Source organism: Accipiter gentilis, chromosome 32 (assembly GCF_929443795.1).
Source record: "Accipiter gentilis chromosome 32, bAccGen1.1, whole genome shotgun sequence".
Lineage (NCBI taxonomy): Eukaryota > Metazoa > Chordata > Aves > Accipitriformes > Accipitridae > Astur > Astur gentilis.
The window spans coordinates 19313529-19332355 of record NC_064911.1 but is presented as its reverse complement, the minus strand read 5'-3'; the positions used below and the strand labels follow the sequence as shown (position 1 = coordinate 19332355).

Below are 18827 nucleotides of genomic sequence, written 5' to 3'. Positions count from 1 at the left end.
TTACTTAGCAAGATGCTCCAGCAGAAGCATAGGTGTAGGCCTGTAAATACTCCTTTATAAAAGCTTCGCTGCAATTACTTCTCTGCCTAAACACCTTTTTGAAGAGGAACTATGTGGTGGAAGCAATTCTGTGTAGCAGGGCTGGAGATGGAGAACAGTCACACTGGCTTGCACTGTTGTCACAGAACATACTTCTGACATCATCTGTCTCACACCAACATTTGGAGGTAAACTCAGATTTTTGGATGACTCGGGGGGAGAATCTGAGTAATGCAATTCGGGAGCTGGCGGCCAGGATGGAAGAGGGCTGAGAAAGACCAAGACAACCATCCACAAATACTCTGTCTGGACTGGATTTTGAGCTAAAAGCCCTAATATAGATCACATACAGAAGTGGCCTGTGCACTGCCTCAGCTGAGTGATTTGGAGTTTATTCCCCATTTAAAGGCATTTCAGGTACAAAAAAAATAAGTGTCCATATACTCTATGCCCTGATGGACTCGGTTCCAGTGCTAGAGGGGTAACCTTTGTTGGGCTTCTAGCCGTTGCTCGCTCTCAGACAGAAGATACTGAAAAGGATCACAAATTATTTCTTGAGTAATGCACTATTTCTGTATGACATTGCATTTTTTATAATCAAATGGCTGTGACTTATGCAGATGCATTTCAAATATTATGTCACACTGAGAAACTAAGTGCAGGCTGGTTTTCTCTTTTAAAGGATAAAAAGGGAATTTACTGTCTTAGCCCCCTGCCCAGACTCAGAATCCAAATGCAATAATATAAAATGGTTCCATTGTTAGGACAATATCAAATATGTGAATAGAGAAGAATAATTAATATCCGTAGTACTATTGTTACAAAGTATCTCTCATATAATCTTTTCTATCACAATTCCTCACTTTTGCTTTTAAGTCCTAGTTATTAAGGACTTTGAGGACTTGCTAAACATAGCTTCAAAATTTTGGATTTTAGGTCATACCAAGTAGCTAATTACCTCAGGTGTCTTTAGCTAATAAACTGGCTTTAATAGTTTAGTAGCGTGAATGTTTGATTAGTTCCTCGTTAAAGCTGCTTTGCGCTTCCAGATTGCTGGGATTTTCAAAGCAACATGTGTCTGATGGAAACAGCTATGTATTTAAATTTTAAAGTTTTGAAATTAAATTTTCAGCATTATTCCTTCCACCCCAACTTTGTTATCAAACGCTTGCAGGAAAATCTTTGTTAACCTACTGTGGTAATACCCCCCCCTTCCCCCTTTTTTTAATAGAACTACTTCATGGTGAGGAGGCCATATTCTTGGAATTTAAAATATATATGCATAGTACACTGTTTATACAAAATGCCCCATTTCTGATAAGTGTATGAGTAGGGGGGAAGTGTACAAGTGGGAAGCTGAATAGATGTGGTGAAAAGTTAAAACCAGAACAAAAAAGCTCCCCTTGAAAACAGTATCTGCCTAGAGTACATGGAATCCAAATGGTATTCATGTGAGAGTGTTTAACTCATTGCAAGTAATGCTGACAGAAATTTAGACTTGCCTTGTATCCTTCAAGTGCTGCTCTTATGCAAGATTTTCTGTTGCATAAGGTTCAAACCAGTGCTCAGAAGCAGTTGTTTTCTTCATATTTAGAAGTCAATGTATAATGTATAAGGTAAAATAGAATGTAAAGGATTGCTGGAAATATGAAACTGGTTTTTGTTTACAAGAAGCTCTATCAAAGTAGTTTCCATTTATGCTCTTTAGCAATGTTTTTCTCTTTTTCATAGTAGAGTAGCTTATTTCTCTATAGCACACTTTTATGGAAAATTTCAGATGTAATTTAATGTAATGTAAAAAGTGCCTAACGTGCTTAACATTGATGCCTTTTTCTGACTCTGGTAGTTTATTTCTGCTATTTCATTATATTTCTTTTTCCCTTGAATTGGCTTACTTATAGATATATTGTTTTTTGATTTAAGTTTTGAAGTCCTGTTTGAAATGGGATTAGGCACAGAATAGCTCAAAGGTTAAAACATCAATAATAGTCTATAGGGATATGAACCACTACTAGAAATAATTTGATCCCTCATTAGTTGTCATTGAGTTATATGCTGTAAAGTGATATTTTTTTCCCTAAACTTGTGTAGTCTGTGATGTGACATTTTCAAAGTAGCGTATGAAGCCACTGCATGCTTTAATAAAAACCCACCCTGTAAAGTCCCGTGAATTTGTTAGCTGTGTTCTCTTTTCCGTTCTTAGAAAAAGTAGTTTCTTTTCCTCAAATATGGAAGAAGAAAAAAAACAAACACCCCCCCCCCCCAAAAAAAAACAAACCAAAAAACCCCAAAAGATTGATGAGTACATAAGAAGCTTAGTGACCAGAAAGCAAAAATGGGTTGATGTTGGCTTGTTTAGGTTTTGTTTTGGTTTTTTGGTTGGTTCGTTGGTTGTTTTACTTCCAGATAAATGATTGACAGCCTCTGAACATGGGGGAAAATGAAACACAAAGCCGATTAATTTGTGGAAAAACGAGTAGTCTTTTTGATGGGACATATGCTGGTAAACCAATGCAGCTGTAAAATTTTTCCAAAAGGAGCCTGAGTGGGTCAAGGTGATGGTGAAAGAGTCAGGAACTGTTGAGTTACTTCATGTACTCATGGAAGCACTTGCAGAAAGTAGCAGAAAGTTGGTGGAAACTGAGATAAAGTGTAGACAGAGGGGGAAGATGTGTTTTAGTGTATCAATGTTTCCTTTAAATAAAACCTTTTTTTCTTAGACTGACTGTTGTGGGCACTGTGTCAGTGCTTGCTGAGTGGCATTGCAGTTTCCATTTGAATATGCCATGCTTCCTGTGTAAATCTTTATAAATGCTACATTTAATCATTAATGATGATAGATTAAGATTATGTTGGTTGTATCAGTAGAAGTGAAGACTGAGATTCTGCATTTCTTTTACTTTGGAAATTGATTCCCTTTCCAGAGACAGTACAGTCTCTGTAACCAGCTGCAGCGAAGCAAGATTTCACTTCCCGATAGACACTTAAAGAAACGATGTGTTGCTAAGTAGCTAGTAGAAGCCCTAAGCATGAAAAAGTGTAGGGTCAATCCTTATTTCAGGAATGTAATGTGAGGTACACGTGTGTGTTTGCTTAAATCCATTAAAAATACATTAAGAATTTCAGATGATCCAATATGAAACATTCAAGTCGTAGCTGAGCCTGAAAAGCCATCCACCTGAATATCATTACTTTTTCTCAAGTTTGATTAATTTTATTTCTTCTTTTGACAGAGTAACCACTTAGGCACTTTATGAAACATGAAATGTTTTGCTGCAATTGTTTTTTATAAACCAGAATTCTTTTTCATGAGAGTACTAGAGGAAGAGCAGAAGTGAAAAATTAAGAAGTTATTTACCTCTAAATGGTCTTGGAAGTGACACTGAAAACTTAAGAACTGCACAGCACACCATACTACAAACTATTTTGCATGTCGGTAATAAAAGATTTAGTTTTGAACGCATGATGCTTATTTTTCTGAATTACAGGTGTGGAAAAAAGGGTGTTTTGACTTTGTTTTTTCTCCTTTAGATGGAACATTTTTACCTCATTTCTAAGCTCTCTTCTGTTGATATTTTCAGTGGATTTTATTTTTACTTGCTGAGAAAGTTTCTGCATAGAAAAATCACCCCAAGAGCTGAAATTCAATTTAGACCATGTAAGCACTTAGATTCTAGCAGGATATGTGAGCAAGTATCAGTGTGATTTTAGTTGGTGCTAAAGTGCTTGCTATGGTTTCTGACCTAATGGTATACCAGCTCACTTTAGAAACGGTGTAGCAGGAAGAAGTGTTACTCTCTATATGCAAATTAAGAACTAATATGTGACCAGATCCCAAAGGAAAGCAAGATGATGTCTTTTGCAGAAAGGAGGGTAGAAATAATTGGAAATGGAAAATGACTTTGGAAAGATAGAAGAGAAGAGTTTAGTGTACACATTGCATCTCTCTTAATCCAGTGAGCAATTTTTCCCAGTAGTTGCTTGATCTGTGAGTGATCTGTGTAAGTTGTATTAAATTTTTACATGAAGTATTCTGTTACTATGGTGATAGGTGCCACTCCATGCAGATTGTTTAAATAAAATTAAGGCAATTCTTTGTACTCAGTAAGATGGGTAATTGCTATTAGTTTGTACACAAGGGTTATGAACTTAGAGAATTGCAAGTTCATTAAATATTCAGGGAAAGGCTCTAGACTTTTAGAAGCATCTGTGTAGGTTGCATAGGAAATGTCCTTTTATGTAGCGTTTATTTAATAGCTTGCATTATATTTTTCACAACAGAGACTTTTTTCCTCTTCCCTTAGCATCTTACATGGCATGTGCTCACCATTCCGTTTTCTCCCATCTCCGTCGGTTCTTACGCGTGTTTCCGATGGGGGAGGACAGAGTGGGTTGCTGCAGAAAGAGATGAGCTCTGGCTTCAGTGCGGAGGGCAGGGAATAATAATAGAGTGAGGATGCCATAGACCCAGCGGCAAGAAACTGCAGGGATTGAATAATTGTAGCATAAGTGGGAAAGAAAGAAAATATTTCTGAACGGCAGTGGGAAGAAAATCGACAGGATTTGTGTGGGAAGCGAAGAGGAGTTGAAAATGGCACCCAGGTTGTGAGCTTGTGGGACATAAGGTGGTGGAGTTGTTGACAGAGATAGGGAAAGAAGTGGGGAACAGGGAGGGTTTGGGAAGAAACGTGATTACAGCTTTTCAGCATACTGCGTTAGGGCTGGTGGCAAATATCCAGAAGGAGATTCTGAGCTGCGAATGTGAACAGAAGGGACGAGAGATCTGTGACTCATCTGCACAGAGATGATAATTAAAGCAGCATGATTTTAGGAGGCTGCTGAGCAATAAGGGAAGAGGTTGCAGAAGAGGGGAGAGTTGCGGATAGAGCTCCCTGGGACCGTGACAGTCGGCAGGAGGGGGAACAGCCGTGGCAGGAGACTCTTTTGGAGCAGCTCAGTGGGAAGAAAGTCAGGGAAAGCACGTAGTTTGGGACATCCACCTAGAAATACAGTATAGGTTTCTAACAATGGCTGTGTAATTTTAAAAATTCATTTTGTATGGCAGCAGCCAAGGATTACCTACGCAAGCACTGGGTGGTTGTACAGCTTAAGACCTTGCTCGTGCATTTTAGGCAGTGAGACAGGAAAAAGGTATTTCCTCTTCCCCTCTCTTTCTTCCAAACGTTGTAATTATCAGTGTCCCCAAGGCCCACACCTTTTGTGTCCAAAGTCCTGCTAGACCTCCTAAAATCTAAGATGCAGTAAAGCACCTCCGGAAACCTCTGCCTGTGTCATGCTCTTAATTCTTTGCCTGTTGCCGGAGGAGAACGTTACCTGCTTGCCAGCTTCTGTAGCTTTGGGGGCATTTAGGAGTTTTCTGTTTCTTGTTTTTGTGAAGGGAGGTGGGAGGGGAGGGAGTTGAACAGAGCTGTATATCTGTCAATCTGTATTTTATTATCCTAGTAATTACTCAGACATACTTGCAAATCAGAGTCTGAGCAGAGTTCCCTAATATCCTTCAGTTTTCTAATCGTAATGCTTTATAGAACACAGCATTTTGCCATAGCCCATACTATATTGATCAAGTTCATTTTTTCAAAGCTGTCATTGTTTAATCCTGCCATCATCTGTATTAGATGTATTTTCCGTGCATTTTCTAAGTAGTGAAAGGCTAAATTAACTCAACCTATGCTACGCTTGTCTGTTTGGAAAATACGTACCACTGTCTTGGTCCAAGAAAAGCTATGAAGGGCAATAATAAATGAAGGTACTATGAAAGCTATAAAACTTTTGCCGCCTTCATGCATTGGCAAAGCTTTAGACTTTGTCATCATTGTTGTTGAGAACTTTTGTGAGAACCTTCAGTGACGATTCCAGCAAACCTGGGTCTCGTGGCTGTCTTGCCATAGCTGAATTGGGCAGAATTCAAACCAGATGAACCTTTCTAGAGCCAATGGCATAAATTCCCTAGAGCTAGTGACACTCGAACAGGCTCAGAGCGGGCTCCTTGAAGCCAGAACAACTTATTTTGATGGTGCGATGCTGAGGCTGAAGGGACTGGGAGTTATGATCTGAGCATTCTCAAGTTAGTTATTTTTTTTTATTGTTGCTAAGTAGCAAGACCGACAGACCATCCATTTGACATGTACTGGTATTAAAGGATTCAGTTACAGTTTTAATCAATTTGAAAAGCAAAGGGATTTAAAGGATGGCTTGGCTTAATTCCAACCAATGGCTACATTGCTCAAGAGAGATTTTATGCCAAAGGTTTGGCAATGCATGAGAGTCTGAACCCTCTTTTAGCAGTCATGTAATTCATTATTTTTGTTACAAATAGAGAACTGGAGTTACACAGTTTAGAACATTTTGCGTGACTTCAAAATAATGGTGACAGCAATTCTATCAGACATCTGGTTTTAAGCAGTACATAAAATCTAGCTGTTGCCCTCTTAAAACTAGACATAGAAGACGTGTGGGATTGCTTGTGAAAGATGCATTTCCCAGGCAATTTCACTACCGCTTTTAAAACTGTGTTCCTAACCTTGCCTACATTTTATCAGCAAAATATTGGTAAAAACAGTGCAATATACACACACACATGCCTTCATGTAAATTCAGTTGGACTGCAGAGGAAAACAAATGGAAAAAAACAGTGAAGAAGCTGCACCAGAAGCAGCTTGGAAGCTGCCTGGAGAACCGACGCTTTCATGGCAAGCTCTTGTTCTTTGCGAGTTGCACCAGTGGGCTCCAAGTCTGTAGCACTACACAGCCTGCTTTTGAGCAATGCTACTGTCATATGAATTCACAAAGGACATTTTTTGGCTAACATGTTACTCGAGAATCAGGAGATCTGGTTTTTGTTCCTGACAATGGTGTAACCTGCCTCTGTGTCAGTTTCGCCTAGGAAATTTCCTTGCCTTGGAGGAAAAAATAAATTGGGATGACTAAATATACATGAGTAACTAAGGGGTTCTGCTGAACAAGAAAATACAGTGAAAGAAGTCCATGCTCTCTTTGGAGCACTCTGATCTAAGGATTACTGGAAATGCTGAAATGTTGCTGCTTTGTTGCTAAAAGACCTAATAAACGTATTTCTGCAATTCTCCCTTTTTTTGTATCCCTTAACTATTTGTATGTATATTTTGTATTTTCTGAGCTATTTATTCTGAAGTGAAGTCACGGAGCTGACTGGAACTTCAGGTTGCCAAGAAAGAGCACAGTGCAGCAGCTGCCTAGAATATGTGGCAAAACCAGGAATAATAATGGTAGTAGTGGTAATGGTGGTACGTTTCAAGATTACAGCCTGCAAGTACCCTGAGAGGAGAAGTGTTTGACAAGTAATTGCAATAGGTAATTTGACAGGTTCCCGACTTGGACTTGTAAACTAGATTGTATATATGCAAAAATAGAAGTGTTTTCTGCTGAATATTATAGTACTGGAGGACTGCATGAACGTTTTTTTCCCTGTGGGATATATGAGCAGTAGGATAAGTTGGCAGGTCTTCTAGATCTTGGTACTTCACGTTTTGAGTTGAGATTTAATCAACTCGGCTGCAAGGAAAAGGACTAAAGAATAAGGAAAGTGCTGGTGTAATTAGGTGACCCTATTCTGTGACATACTAAGACAAATGTTTAAAAAGAAGGTGATAATAGTGAGGGGAGAAAAAAAAAATATAAAAATAAAGCATCATAAACATTGTTTTTGGAAAATAAAATCCACAAATATTTGTATTCTGTATAGGTTGTCTCCCATGTGAATTGTTCTAGCAGTGTCTGGGGCAGGGTGGGGTGAGATGTATACAATTTGCAGCATTGTCACCAGTCAGTGCTGTCTAATTCAGTGGGTTTAATTTAAACGTCTTCAGTAGTTATGACATCATGATATGATCTTTGCAGTTAAAACTTGTAGTTTTTGCAGACATAATGCAGAATTGTGGTTATGAAGGTCAGAAGTTCTGAAAGAAATATAAGTGATGCCTCTCAGTTGCAGTGTAACACAGGACTTGCTAGTCTTAAAAGTAGGTTTCAAAATTATACTGGGACTGAAAGTGCAGAAAAATCCTCTCCCTGATTGTTGTGGTTTTTTCTTGCTCTTCTTCTCTTCCTCCCTTACTATGTTTTTTTGTTTTTGTTCTTTTTCTTCCAGTTTTGCACCTCATGTTTCCCTATTTTTTAGGATCCTAGCCTAGTTCCAGCTGTCTCCAGAAAGGTCACTTTTGCCATTTTTGATGCCTCAGGCAGAGCTGGAAAGAGTGACCATGAAAATCTGCTATTAGTAATTAAGTTGTTCCACCATATTCCCCTTTTATGTCTCTCTCTTTGCTGATGATGCTGTCCCGTTTTTTTTCTCTGAAACTGTTAATGGCCAATATTTGACTACATCTTCGGGGAGTATAAATTAACACAGAACTGCTTTTGTTGCTTTAGTAGCAATCTGCATTATTAATCTTTTAGAAAATAATGCACATTTAGAAGATAACCTTATGCTGTTTCAGTTAAAGTTTTGTTTGGTTGGTTAGATGACAATCTCATAGCTTAGCTTTAGTTATAGTTTGTCAGTGAATCTATGTGTGAAGTTCAGAGAATAAACAGGTAAAAGTATAGTATTGCCTCCTTGCTCTTTCCATGTATTTCAGTTCAGGGGTAATCGCAGTATTGTTTCACTAAGTGAATAGCAAATTTTTAGCTTGTGTAGGAGTAAAGCTTGGTTGCAGATTTTTTGTGTGTTCCTGCTTTTCTAAAATAGAAAAAAGTTCATGTTAAATCTGTTTCTTGCCTTAATCGCAATGTTTTGATACTGTGGTTAAACAGATATTTAAGAAGATCTTTCAGGAGTAAGATAGGGGCTTGTAGTCTAGGTATGGAAGGAAGAGATATTCTCCAGCTGTGGGTGGTATGCTATTAAGAATACAAATTCATTTCTAATTGCATAGTTAGCGACTCTTTTTATAGTTCTCAAGTGCTTTAAGCTCTTTTAGTTGAAATGAAATGGGTATGAAAAAGCAATAATTGTAAATGGTAAAGGCCCCCAGTAATGAGCATTCAGCTTATCATTCTACCTAAGGGATGTTTGAAGAGGATGGGCACTGTTATCCTCAGCACTTGCTTAAAGAGAAAGCACAAGGCAGCGGAGTGACTTTAACAGTCTAAGGGGAAATAAACTGTTCGCTATGAAAGAAAGTGCCTTACACGTTTTGCTCTTGGGATCATTCAGAAGCAGTCTCGGGCCTCATCTCTCGGGGTGGCTGCAGGAAGTTAAAATGAGCTTGCTGCAATGCAGGGATCAGCTTGGTGACCTTTTCTAGATTTCTTTGAATCCTAGACTTCAGGGCTGCTCTGGGCAATGCTGGCATGGATCTTTGCATTCCTGCACATTTCCCTGAATTCACGTTTGAGTTGTGTTTAGTTGGAGTCATTCGTGTATGGATAAAGTATATTTTGGGATTGTTTTTTTTACCTAAGCATTGTGTTTGCTCTCCTCCAGTTTTTCTGTGTTTTATGATTTACTGATCTGTTAATTTTTCTCCTGCCTGAATATGAAGATGTAGCACCAACAACCAGCTGTCTGTTATGTGATGAACTCATTTAGCAATTCCTCTTCCCAGACCCTGGATTTGTGGGCAATTGTGTGTTGAGGAGAGGATTTAAGGGTAAGGCCACCTGCCCCTGTACATAGACCGGATGCCTGAGAAGTTTTCCACTTGCTTTACTGTCTTCTGTAGATTCAGAAATACTTTGTTTTTATATATATACTCCTGGTTTGTCAGACATAAGCATATTTCTTTAGCTTCCTTCATGATTGTGTGGAAGAGTTTCAGTTCAAGGATGTAGCAATGTTTCTCTGATGTTCACTGATTTCTTGGTTGTAATAAACGTCTACAGCATTTACGAACCCAGAATCCTTCTTCCCTTAGTAGTGAGACTTCTCAAACAATATCCTCTTTAAGCTGAATGTTTAAACTTATAGTAAGCTCTTCCTATTACCAGTGAAATAATTATGTCTGATTAAAAGCACTTTTTTCCTCAATATAAATGTTGCGATCCTTTCCTGCTATTTTTGCAAAATGATTCATAAGAAACCATGCAGAACATAGATGTATCCAGACTGAAAATGTTACGTGCCCTCCCACATATAATGATGAAATATGTGTTTTGCTACTAAGATTGCAAATACTTCATTGATGTCTGCATATAATTAAACGTGTTAGATTTTCTTTCCGGCTGCACTTACTGGCAAATGTTTCCTGAATGCCAACAGCTGTTATTAGGAAAACACTCCCTGATCAACCTGCTGCTTCAGCATAGGTTGCTTTATAAAAAGCTTAAGAACACATTGGTTTTACTTGCCTGAGTAACGCTGGAAGTGTTTCATGGATTAAAAGTTCATTTTTTTAAAACAGTTGCATATAACAAAGTTGTTTTTCTAATGGGATAAACGGATTTAAAAACGAGACTTAAAACATGAAAACTTAGTCCCATTTTTCATGTGAGTTATTAGGTAGGATTTAAAGCATCCGTTCTAGACAGAGCTTGCACTAATTACCATAAAGCTACAGCATCTGATGAACCTAGAGAAGAGTGGTTCTTTCACCAAAGTTGGTTGTATTTCCTGTGCTTTCTGCCTTACTAATTCCATTTCTCCATACCCGCTGAGATTTTGGCCTGTCAGAAAAACTTTCACAGCCCTCAGCCTCCCATCTGTTAGTCTTGCTTATAGAAACTGCCTCACGTGCTACACAAGGTGACACCAACGTGCCCGCAGTTCCCGGCAGGCTGTATGCAATAAGACGGTCCAACTCGAGTCTCCTGTGCGTTTTGTATTTCCACATTTGTCTTCCCTCCCATTACACGGAGTGTTATAAACAACCAGTGGTTCCCTTTTCTCCTCTTCCTCCTCCCAGGGTTTTCCTCCTCTTCTTTGGCAGGGTGTGCAAACATGTCAGCTCAGCTCAGCTCAGTTTTCTTCCTCAGTTGCTTAAGGCTATTGCTGGTACCTCTGTTTTTCAGTGTTACTGCTAGAAGTGGGTCATTTTTGTCCATGGCCAGGCACTGGTGGTTGGAGCCACTTGCCTGGCATACGTGTGGCTAGCCGCTGCGTGCCAAAAGGATGTAAAGTGGAGGAAGGTCGTTATCTGTCTCAAGGAAGGAAGGAACACGAACTGGTGAAACATTTACCCGTATTTCCTTTCTGTGGTGGCTTCTCACTTTGGTTACATGAATCTTTCCATTCTGTCTGAGGCTCTGAAATCTTTTGTTTCATCCTAAAGACTTGTCGATGCAGTTTAATTCTTTTTAAGGATAAATCTGGCTGAATGATTGGATCAATTAAACCTGCCTTTTCTGCTTTACTTTTTCAGGATTGCACAGTATATGAAACAGAGAATAAAATTCTTCATGTGGTGAGTAGTGCTTGGATTTCTATTAATAAATATATTTCTATAGACTACATTGAATTATAGAGCTGCGTGTTTTGTGCTTTTTCTATGCAGTGCCAGTGTGATAATGAGCTAGGCTGGGTGCGAGTGAGTGAATGCGTGGAAATACTTGTGAATAGGTGATGATGTTATGGAAGCTGGACTTGGCATATGAGAAGCCAGGAACTTTGCAAGGGCTCATGTTTGTCTGGCTCAGGCCTGTCTGTTACTTGTAAACCATGGTCAGAAGAATGATTTTGAAGAATGGTTAGTGGTTTTGGGGTTTTTTGGTTTTTTTGAAAGAGCTGGTTGCTAGGCTTCTATGAAATCATATATGTTTATGTTGGTGATATAGCTTCATTTATATAGCTTTATTCCTCATAGGAACATGGAGCTAGTCCAGTGGTAGGAAATTTAATGCAATTCTTTCCTTTTGAATTCTCAGCACAGATACAATGGTCTGTTCCCAGAATCTGTGGTGCTACTGATAAGAAATAAAGTAGATGAAAGTTATCAGGGCATCAGAACACAGGAAGAGTTTGAAAGGCTGGTACTTTGGTGGATGGCAAGTCAAAAGCTTGAGTAAACTTTGTCTGAAAATTGCACCCAAGTTTTAGATATTAAATTGCATTTCACGTTGTGGCTGTAGTTTAGTGACTATTAAGTTAATACTTGTTTCTAAAAGTTAGATACAAAGATATTCTTCCAAAGAGCGAGTAATGAATTGGTTTAATTTATTCACTGTATTTCACATTTAGGTAGGTTTTGATATGTTACTGTTCTTATTATTGGAGCTTAAGCAAGAAAATACTGCATTTCTTTATTTTAAAAGGTGAGCTTCCTGGTAAATTTTGCTATACTTTTTTTTTTTTTTTTTTTTTTTTTCTCTCCAGTGCTCCCATATCAAATGCTCGGCAAGCTGAATTCTATAAGCTTTTGATGCTTTTATTTCACAGTGATGTGGAATAAAATCTCTCCTTGTATTTTTAAGTTTCACTGACATTTTTCCCCTGTGGGACACAAAGAATTAACAATTTTAGTGAGGCTGACATCATCTTTCTAGGCTGATCTCTGCAAGTTTAAGTAATGAAGTTCTTAATTGCATAATCTTGGCAAAAGTTGAAGTGCTATAAGTTTGAAGTCATTATATATAGCCTGGTTTTCAATACAGGCTTGTTTTCTGCTGTAAGAGCCAAGAGTTCTGATATCTGCTATATACAGTATATATCTTTAACAAATTAGCAAAAAGGATTGTAAAGGGAGCTGGCAGTGTTTAGAGCTGATGAAGCATCAGTTAATATAGTCTTCAACAGAAAATTTTGAGGAAACCGAGAGGGATTCGTTTAAGATATGTGAGTGCACAAATTTGAGACAGGTTTCAAAAGTTATATTATCTTACATCATTCAGACTTATATAGGCTTATTTCTTTAATCCCTGGTAACTTGATTGTGGTGCCAGGTGGACATATGTATTATTGTGGCAAGCTTAATTAGCTTCTACGCTTAGTGCTCAAGCTTGCAAGGTAACATGAACAGAGCATTGAACATTTTACTGAAGCCTAGGATTAAAAACGACTATATGTATTACACCTAACTTGGATCATTTCTGACCATGTTGCATTTCAGCTGATGGATGCGATTTCATGGGGCAAAAGCTAACGAAAAGCAATCGAGGAAAGAAATAAATCTGTGATTGAATAATTAAAAGATGGGATTTGAAATCACATTTTGAATATGAAAGGGAGTATTTTACACTCAGTGCAACTGAAAATGTTAAATCTCCTCTGACAGACTGTACATCCAGTAAATTTTGAGATGAATGATAAAGGAAGGTTCTCTCTCTAAAAAAAAAAAAAAAGTAGTAAATTTTGGTAAAGTTGTAGAAAGAATCTTGCCTGAGAAATGCTGAGAGAACTAGGAGAGACTGGGAAGAGAGGACATGTACACAGATATTATAGAGAGACAGAAAGTAGATTCTCTCTTCTTAAATTTAAAGCCCAAGCTATTGCAAGTCCATTTTCTGAGTACATTTCCCATCTGCAAACTGTGCAACCACTTGGAGGTAACAGAAGCGGTGTCTTGCCACCTTCACATCCAGCTGCCTTTGAATCCCATCAGATACCAACATATAGCTGTGTTCGCTGGGATGACTTGGAGAGGAAATTGAATTCAAAACCGTGGGCTCCCCCCGTATGATTTCACATACCACATTCTCTTCATGGCACAAGGAAACAAGGTTCCTCACAAAAGTGAAAGGCAGTGACTTACAACTAATTAGCAATTCATGCAATTAGCCGAAGGAAATCCTTGTTGCAAGGTATTGTTCCCACTAGGGATTGAAGTCAAATTTTAAGAGATCCTTCTTATATAAGTAAATAAGAACTACAGCTACAGAAGTGAAAATAAATGAAATGACACTTACGTACTCTTATTCTTTAGGACACCAAGACATTTACCTACCGCCTTAGGAGCAGATCGTTAGATCCAAGTAGTTGATTTTTGTCTGCGTTACCTATCGGTGGTCCTGGTTTAGTCCCGGCTGAACCTGTGTTCTGGGTTGAACATCTCCATCGTTCACGCGGCTCAAAGTGTTCCTTTGGACTCGCGTGCGGTGGTTCAGGGGCTGGAGCTCTGTGGGCACGCATCTGGGGGGATGCTGCCCCGTTCCCCCTGGAGCAAGCCTACTTCGTGCCAAATTGGGGGGCAAGAGGGTGCGTGGGCACAGGCGGGGGATGTGAGACCGCTCTGCAGCTCCTGAAGGGCAGACACGGAGAGCTCCACGGGGACCCGTCACTGGGACTTCACCCTTTCCTCCAACGCGCGGGGGAGTAGGCAATATCCCTCACCAAAGGCAAGGTCCTCAATTAAATCACCGATTGGTTTGCTTTGATTCGGCAGGGCCAAAAAACAGTTAATGTGCTCATATTCTAATGGCAGTAATTTCTTTTGAAAAGCAAATGAATGCCCGCTTTCCTTCAGAGATGGCAGTGTGGGTGTTCATGGGGAGAGACTGCTGAATCACCGTGTCCATAGCTGGTGTGTTTTAACGGCAATAAACTTATTCAGATGTTAGCTTTTTTTTAGGTATCGCTGATATGTTGAAGAAATGCTGCTCTGTGGAGACAGAAATGTATAGCTTCAGCTTATATTCCAGAAAGACATATTTAAATATTTGTTTACTCCAAGCAATTTGAGTTTCAAGTGCTATATAACAGCATTTTGATTGTCACTCACAATATTAGGTTAAGTAGTAAACTAATCTGTGTTGTTCAACTAAATGCATAAAGTGTATCTAAAGGAAAAAGGTCTTATGGAAAATTGATGAACTTTTAAGAAGAAATTGCCTACTTCAACTTGTTTATTTCTTCTAAATGGAGTTGCGAAGCGTGTCTGGGAAAAAAATGTCTCTTCTGTAATTTTCTGCCCTAGAATTGCAGGTGTGTTGAAACAATCATTTTAAAGACTATCTTTCTTAATTTTATTTTTTTTTCCCTGTGAATTTGTTCACAGAAACATTTGGTTTCTGTGGAATAAGCAGCATAAACCCACAGGAATAATGTGCTGGGTTTTGCTCATTAAAATGTTGATGGTTCTGAAGTATTCATGAACGTAGAACAACGCTTCATATTTCTGCCTCTTCATTTCTCGGTATGGTTTTGTCAGGTTACCCTTTGCTCACTAAGTGATGTAATAAATATTTCTATAATAATAATTGTAAAAATTTATTAATATAAACAGGAAGTAAGTACCACCAGAAAAATAACACCAACAGAAGTAGATGGCAATAGCAAGTATTAACTTAAGAACAACATTTTTTAAATACAGTGGGCCTAAATATGAAAGAATAAGCCATAGGTGTGGTGCGCGCTTCAAAATTGGAAATTAGTATGTTCTTGCTAGTTTATATTTAGAATCTTTATATTGATTTAACTTGAGATGATAAAACATATGGAAAACTGGTCAGCTTAAAAAGGTATCAGTTCTGCTTATTTGGGGAGTTATAAGTTAATCGTTGTGAAAGTCTGAATGGAGCTTTAAAATCTTTGAAGAATAATTCATTGATTCCATCCAGCTGTTCAAGGCTGTATATGATGGAAATATCTAGTTCAGATTAATCCATGTGAAGCAGTAGAGTATTAAGTGAGAGCAAAGCAAGAAGGGCTAATTATAGAAAGTAGAAGCTGGGCTCCAGTCGGATTAATAATAAGTTTTAACTGCATTTTCTTTTTAGTTTAATTCTATGATAATGTTTTCCCAAGGAATTTCACTTTCTTAAAATTACGCTGCTGCTGCTGCAAAAAAAAAATACAGTTTTATCGAATTGGAAAACCATAGAAGTAGAACTGCAGAGTGAAGTTACTCTTCAGAAGTTTTTGAAAAACAAATGAGCTATTTAAATTAAAAAAAGAGTTTCTAAATCGAAAAAGGAAAGAACAAGTAGTGGATCAGAATGTTCTCTTTTTGCCAAGAGCCTTGCAGAAACCACAGTGATGATAATTCATCCCTGCCCACTATATTTGAATACTTGTGTTACAGAACTATAATTGACTAAAAAAGCATTGTCAAAGGTATCATTTTTATAGTCTTATTAAAGAAAAAAAAAGAAAAAGTAACCACCTTCTTCCCTTCAAGAGTCTATACCTTGCAAATTGGGCCCAGCAAACTTTACTCCAATAGAAGCCTCTCTTTCTGCATCCAAAATAAGATTTATTTCACCGTTTAAACTTCACGTATATGCAAATGGAAGTCCAGGCCCAGTTGGTTCTGAGATTGCTGGAGTTACTGATGTACTGCCTACAGTAACAAATGTTTTGGACTAAAATTAATTGGTTAATAATTATTTGGTTTGGCTTAAGCTAACTAGTTAGACTTCACCCTGAATGCTCATGTAGCAAGTTGCTTCGTCTTGGTCAGTTGTAACTAACTGAGCTCTTTTTTTTTTTTTTTTTTTTTTTTTTTTTTGGCAAACAGATTAAACTTAACATTGCCAAGACTTTTTTTTCTTACTTTTAGCCCTGAATGTCTGTGTGTCTTACTGGCATCTTCTCCCTCATTCAGATGACGTAGGAGAGAGAGTTGATGGGGAGGCTGGTGCTTTCTTGCCCTCAGCCCTGGGAGTGTGTTTAAGCCAGGACGCTTCAGTATTGCAAATATTTGGCAAGATAGAGCTAAGCTTGGTCACTAGCCTGGGTAAAATTAAGGACAGGAGCAAACCCCAGCCTGTCTGCATGACCAGAAATGCTTGGTGACCCTAGAGCTGCCGGAATCGAGCAGAGAACAGATGAAGAGTTTGAGGAAAGGGCACAGCTTGTGTCGTCCTCCGAAGCTGTAGCCGTGTCCCTGCCGGGTCCCTGCCTGCTTCCAGTCTGCTGCTGCGGACAGACCTTTTCCCAGCGCGGACTGAAGTAGCCACAGAGAATCAGAACAGACACAAATCTAGTTTAGTCACCTTTAGGTCCTCATCCCCCTGGCTGAAAGAAGGAGCGACTGTGGAAAATCTGCTAGATATTGATAGACTACAGTCCAAAAATACAGGTAGAAACTAAGTATTATCTTTCATCCTTCATGCTCTGGGGCATAAACTAGTTGCCTACTGAGTGAAAGAAAATGTTTCCCCTTGAATTTCTACCAAACGACGAGATGCTGTGCAGTGATATTTTTCATCCTCCTCTGAATCATTTAGCTTTGCACATAAAGACTGTGGTGCAGCTTCAGTCTGCAATTATAAGTTTGTCACTGAATGGAGAGGAGAATTTATTACTAAAGTGCAGCAATGAGTTCTGCAAGAGAGAACTGAAGTCATCGCTGTAAGGCTTATAGAGAGAACAGGGACTGTGTGATAAAAGGAGGAAATGTAATCATCTGTTGATTTCTCTCAATTAATCTTTTGTAACTTGCCTTTTTTTTTTTTTTTTTTTTTTTTTTTTGGCCTGGCCAAATCCTTTTCCTTTGTTCAGATACCTTGCACACTGAAAGCTGAGTGCAGCTTGAGAAAGGCTGAGCAGTTTTAGTGCCTGCTGATTTTTGTAGGAGCAATTGGATGCTCATCTTCCTGTGTGTCCTACTGTAGCTAGTACTGCATTGCAGCAGGGAATCAACAGTTACAAAAGATGAAGGATCCTGATCTCGTTAACAATGTTTTAATGAACAGAAATGTAGTTTTACAAAGTAACGGTAGGTAACTACCATTTGAGAGAAAAGGTGAGTTGTGCTGTCATCTGATTTTACTGAAGCTAAAACACATGTCTATGATACAGCTTGTGCCGAATAGTTGTGCTGAAAAATAATGTGTTCATAAATTGTTAGGAACAAAATGAGTAGCAAAAGTACACTGTTTGTATGCTTTTCTTCCACTCAGTTGAGTAGCCTACATGCAAAATATTGTGTCAGTCCATTGCTTTCCATCAAATAAAATAATAATTTTAAAACTTTTTGTAAATAAATAGTAATAATAATAAAAATGTAAGAATAGCCCCCCTGTATTTCTCGCACCTACGTAATTTGTCAAATCGCCTTTGCATCTGCCAAGGTGAAAGCTCCAGTGAAGTCTGGGGAGCTTATGGAAAACTCAGTCAAGCTGGAAGTGAGGTACCATCGACCATAACTAGGTTTAGGCAGGGTTGTTGCTTGAATGAGTATGGAAGGAACCTAATGGGCCACAGCGTGACCTGTTTAGGAAGAGGAGCATAGACAAGTCAAAGATGGTTTACTTGGGAACTTTCTAAATACAATAGCATGTTGCCTCTGTTAAATTAAGTTTTTTTCCTCTGCCATGTGGCAGCATCTTTGCCGTGGAAGGTCCTGATCGACTGAATAGGTCCAAGGTCTTTTTCCATAAAGAGGCCTAGCGGGGAGGAAGCATGTTCCTGGTGAAAGGCTGTTTTGTCTGTATGCTGATTTATGCCGATTAGTATATTAGAAAGCCTTGGCCAATGAAGTCAACAGCAGTAATCTGGGCAGGAACTGGACGGTAACTACGTTCAGAGCCACCGGTTAAACTGTTGTAAACTGACATGGCTGTACCCTAGGGATGTGTTCCAGAGCCATCAAGCTCCCTCGTGTTCCTGGGGCTGAATTTCCCTCCTCTTCCTCCTCCTCCCGTCCTACACACACACACCCCCCCCCAAACATCCACCACCCATGAATGAGATGTTTCTGAGAGTAAAAGCAAGGAAAAATGCATGCTTTTGGCTGTGTCAGCCTCTGGACGTGTTCCAGTGAGAGCCATGTACCCTCTCTGCGGTGGGGGGAGGCTGCCTGCTGCGTACCCCTCGCTCTCCTGGCTGGGGGCAAGCGCGGAGTTCATCAAAATCTGCCTTTCACTCAAGCCCAACAGACGCTTGCTTGTACTTACAGTCCAACCCTTTAACCAAG

General features: G+C 38.9%; 1 protein-coding gene across 8 annotated transcripts in view; it reads left to right on the top strand.

The window, feature by feature from the left end:
* Window positions 1–18827, top strand: part of CNKSR2 (connector enhancer of kinase suppressor of Ras 2) — a 212888-nt gene that overhangs the window by 62973 nt on the left and 131088 nt on the right. For all 8 annotated transcript variants that reach the window (XM_049835197.1, XM_049835195.1, XM_049835198.1 and 5 more), the window contains one exon: window positions 11397–11438. In XM_049835197.1, coding sequence (XP_049691154.1) covers window positions 11397–11438 — 42 coding nt within the window. The remainder of the gene's footprint in view (window positions 1–11396; window positions 11439–18827) is intronic.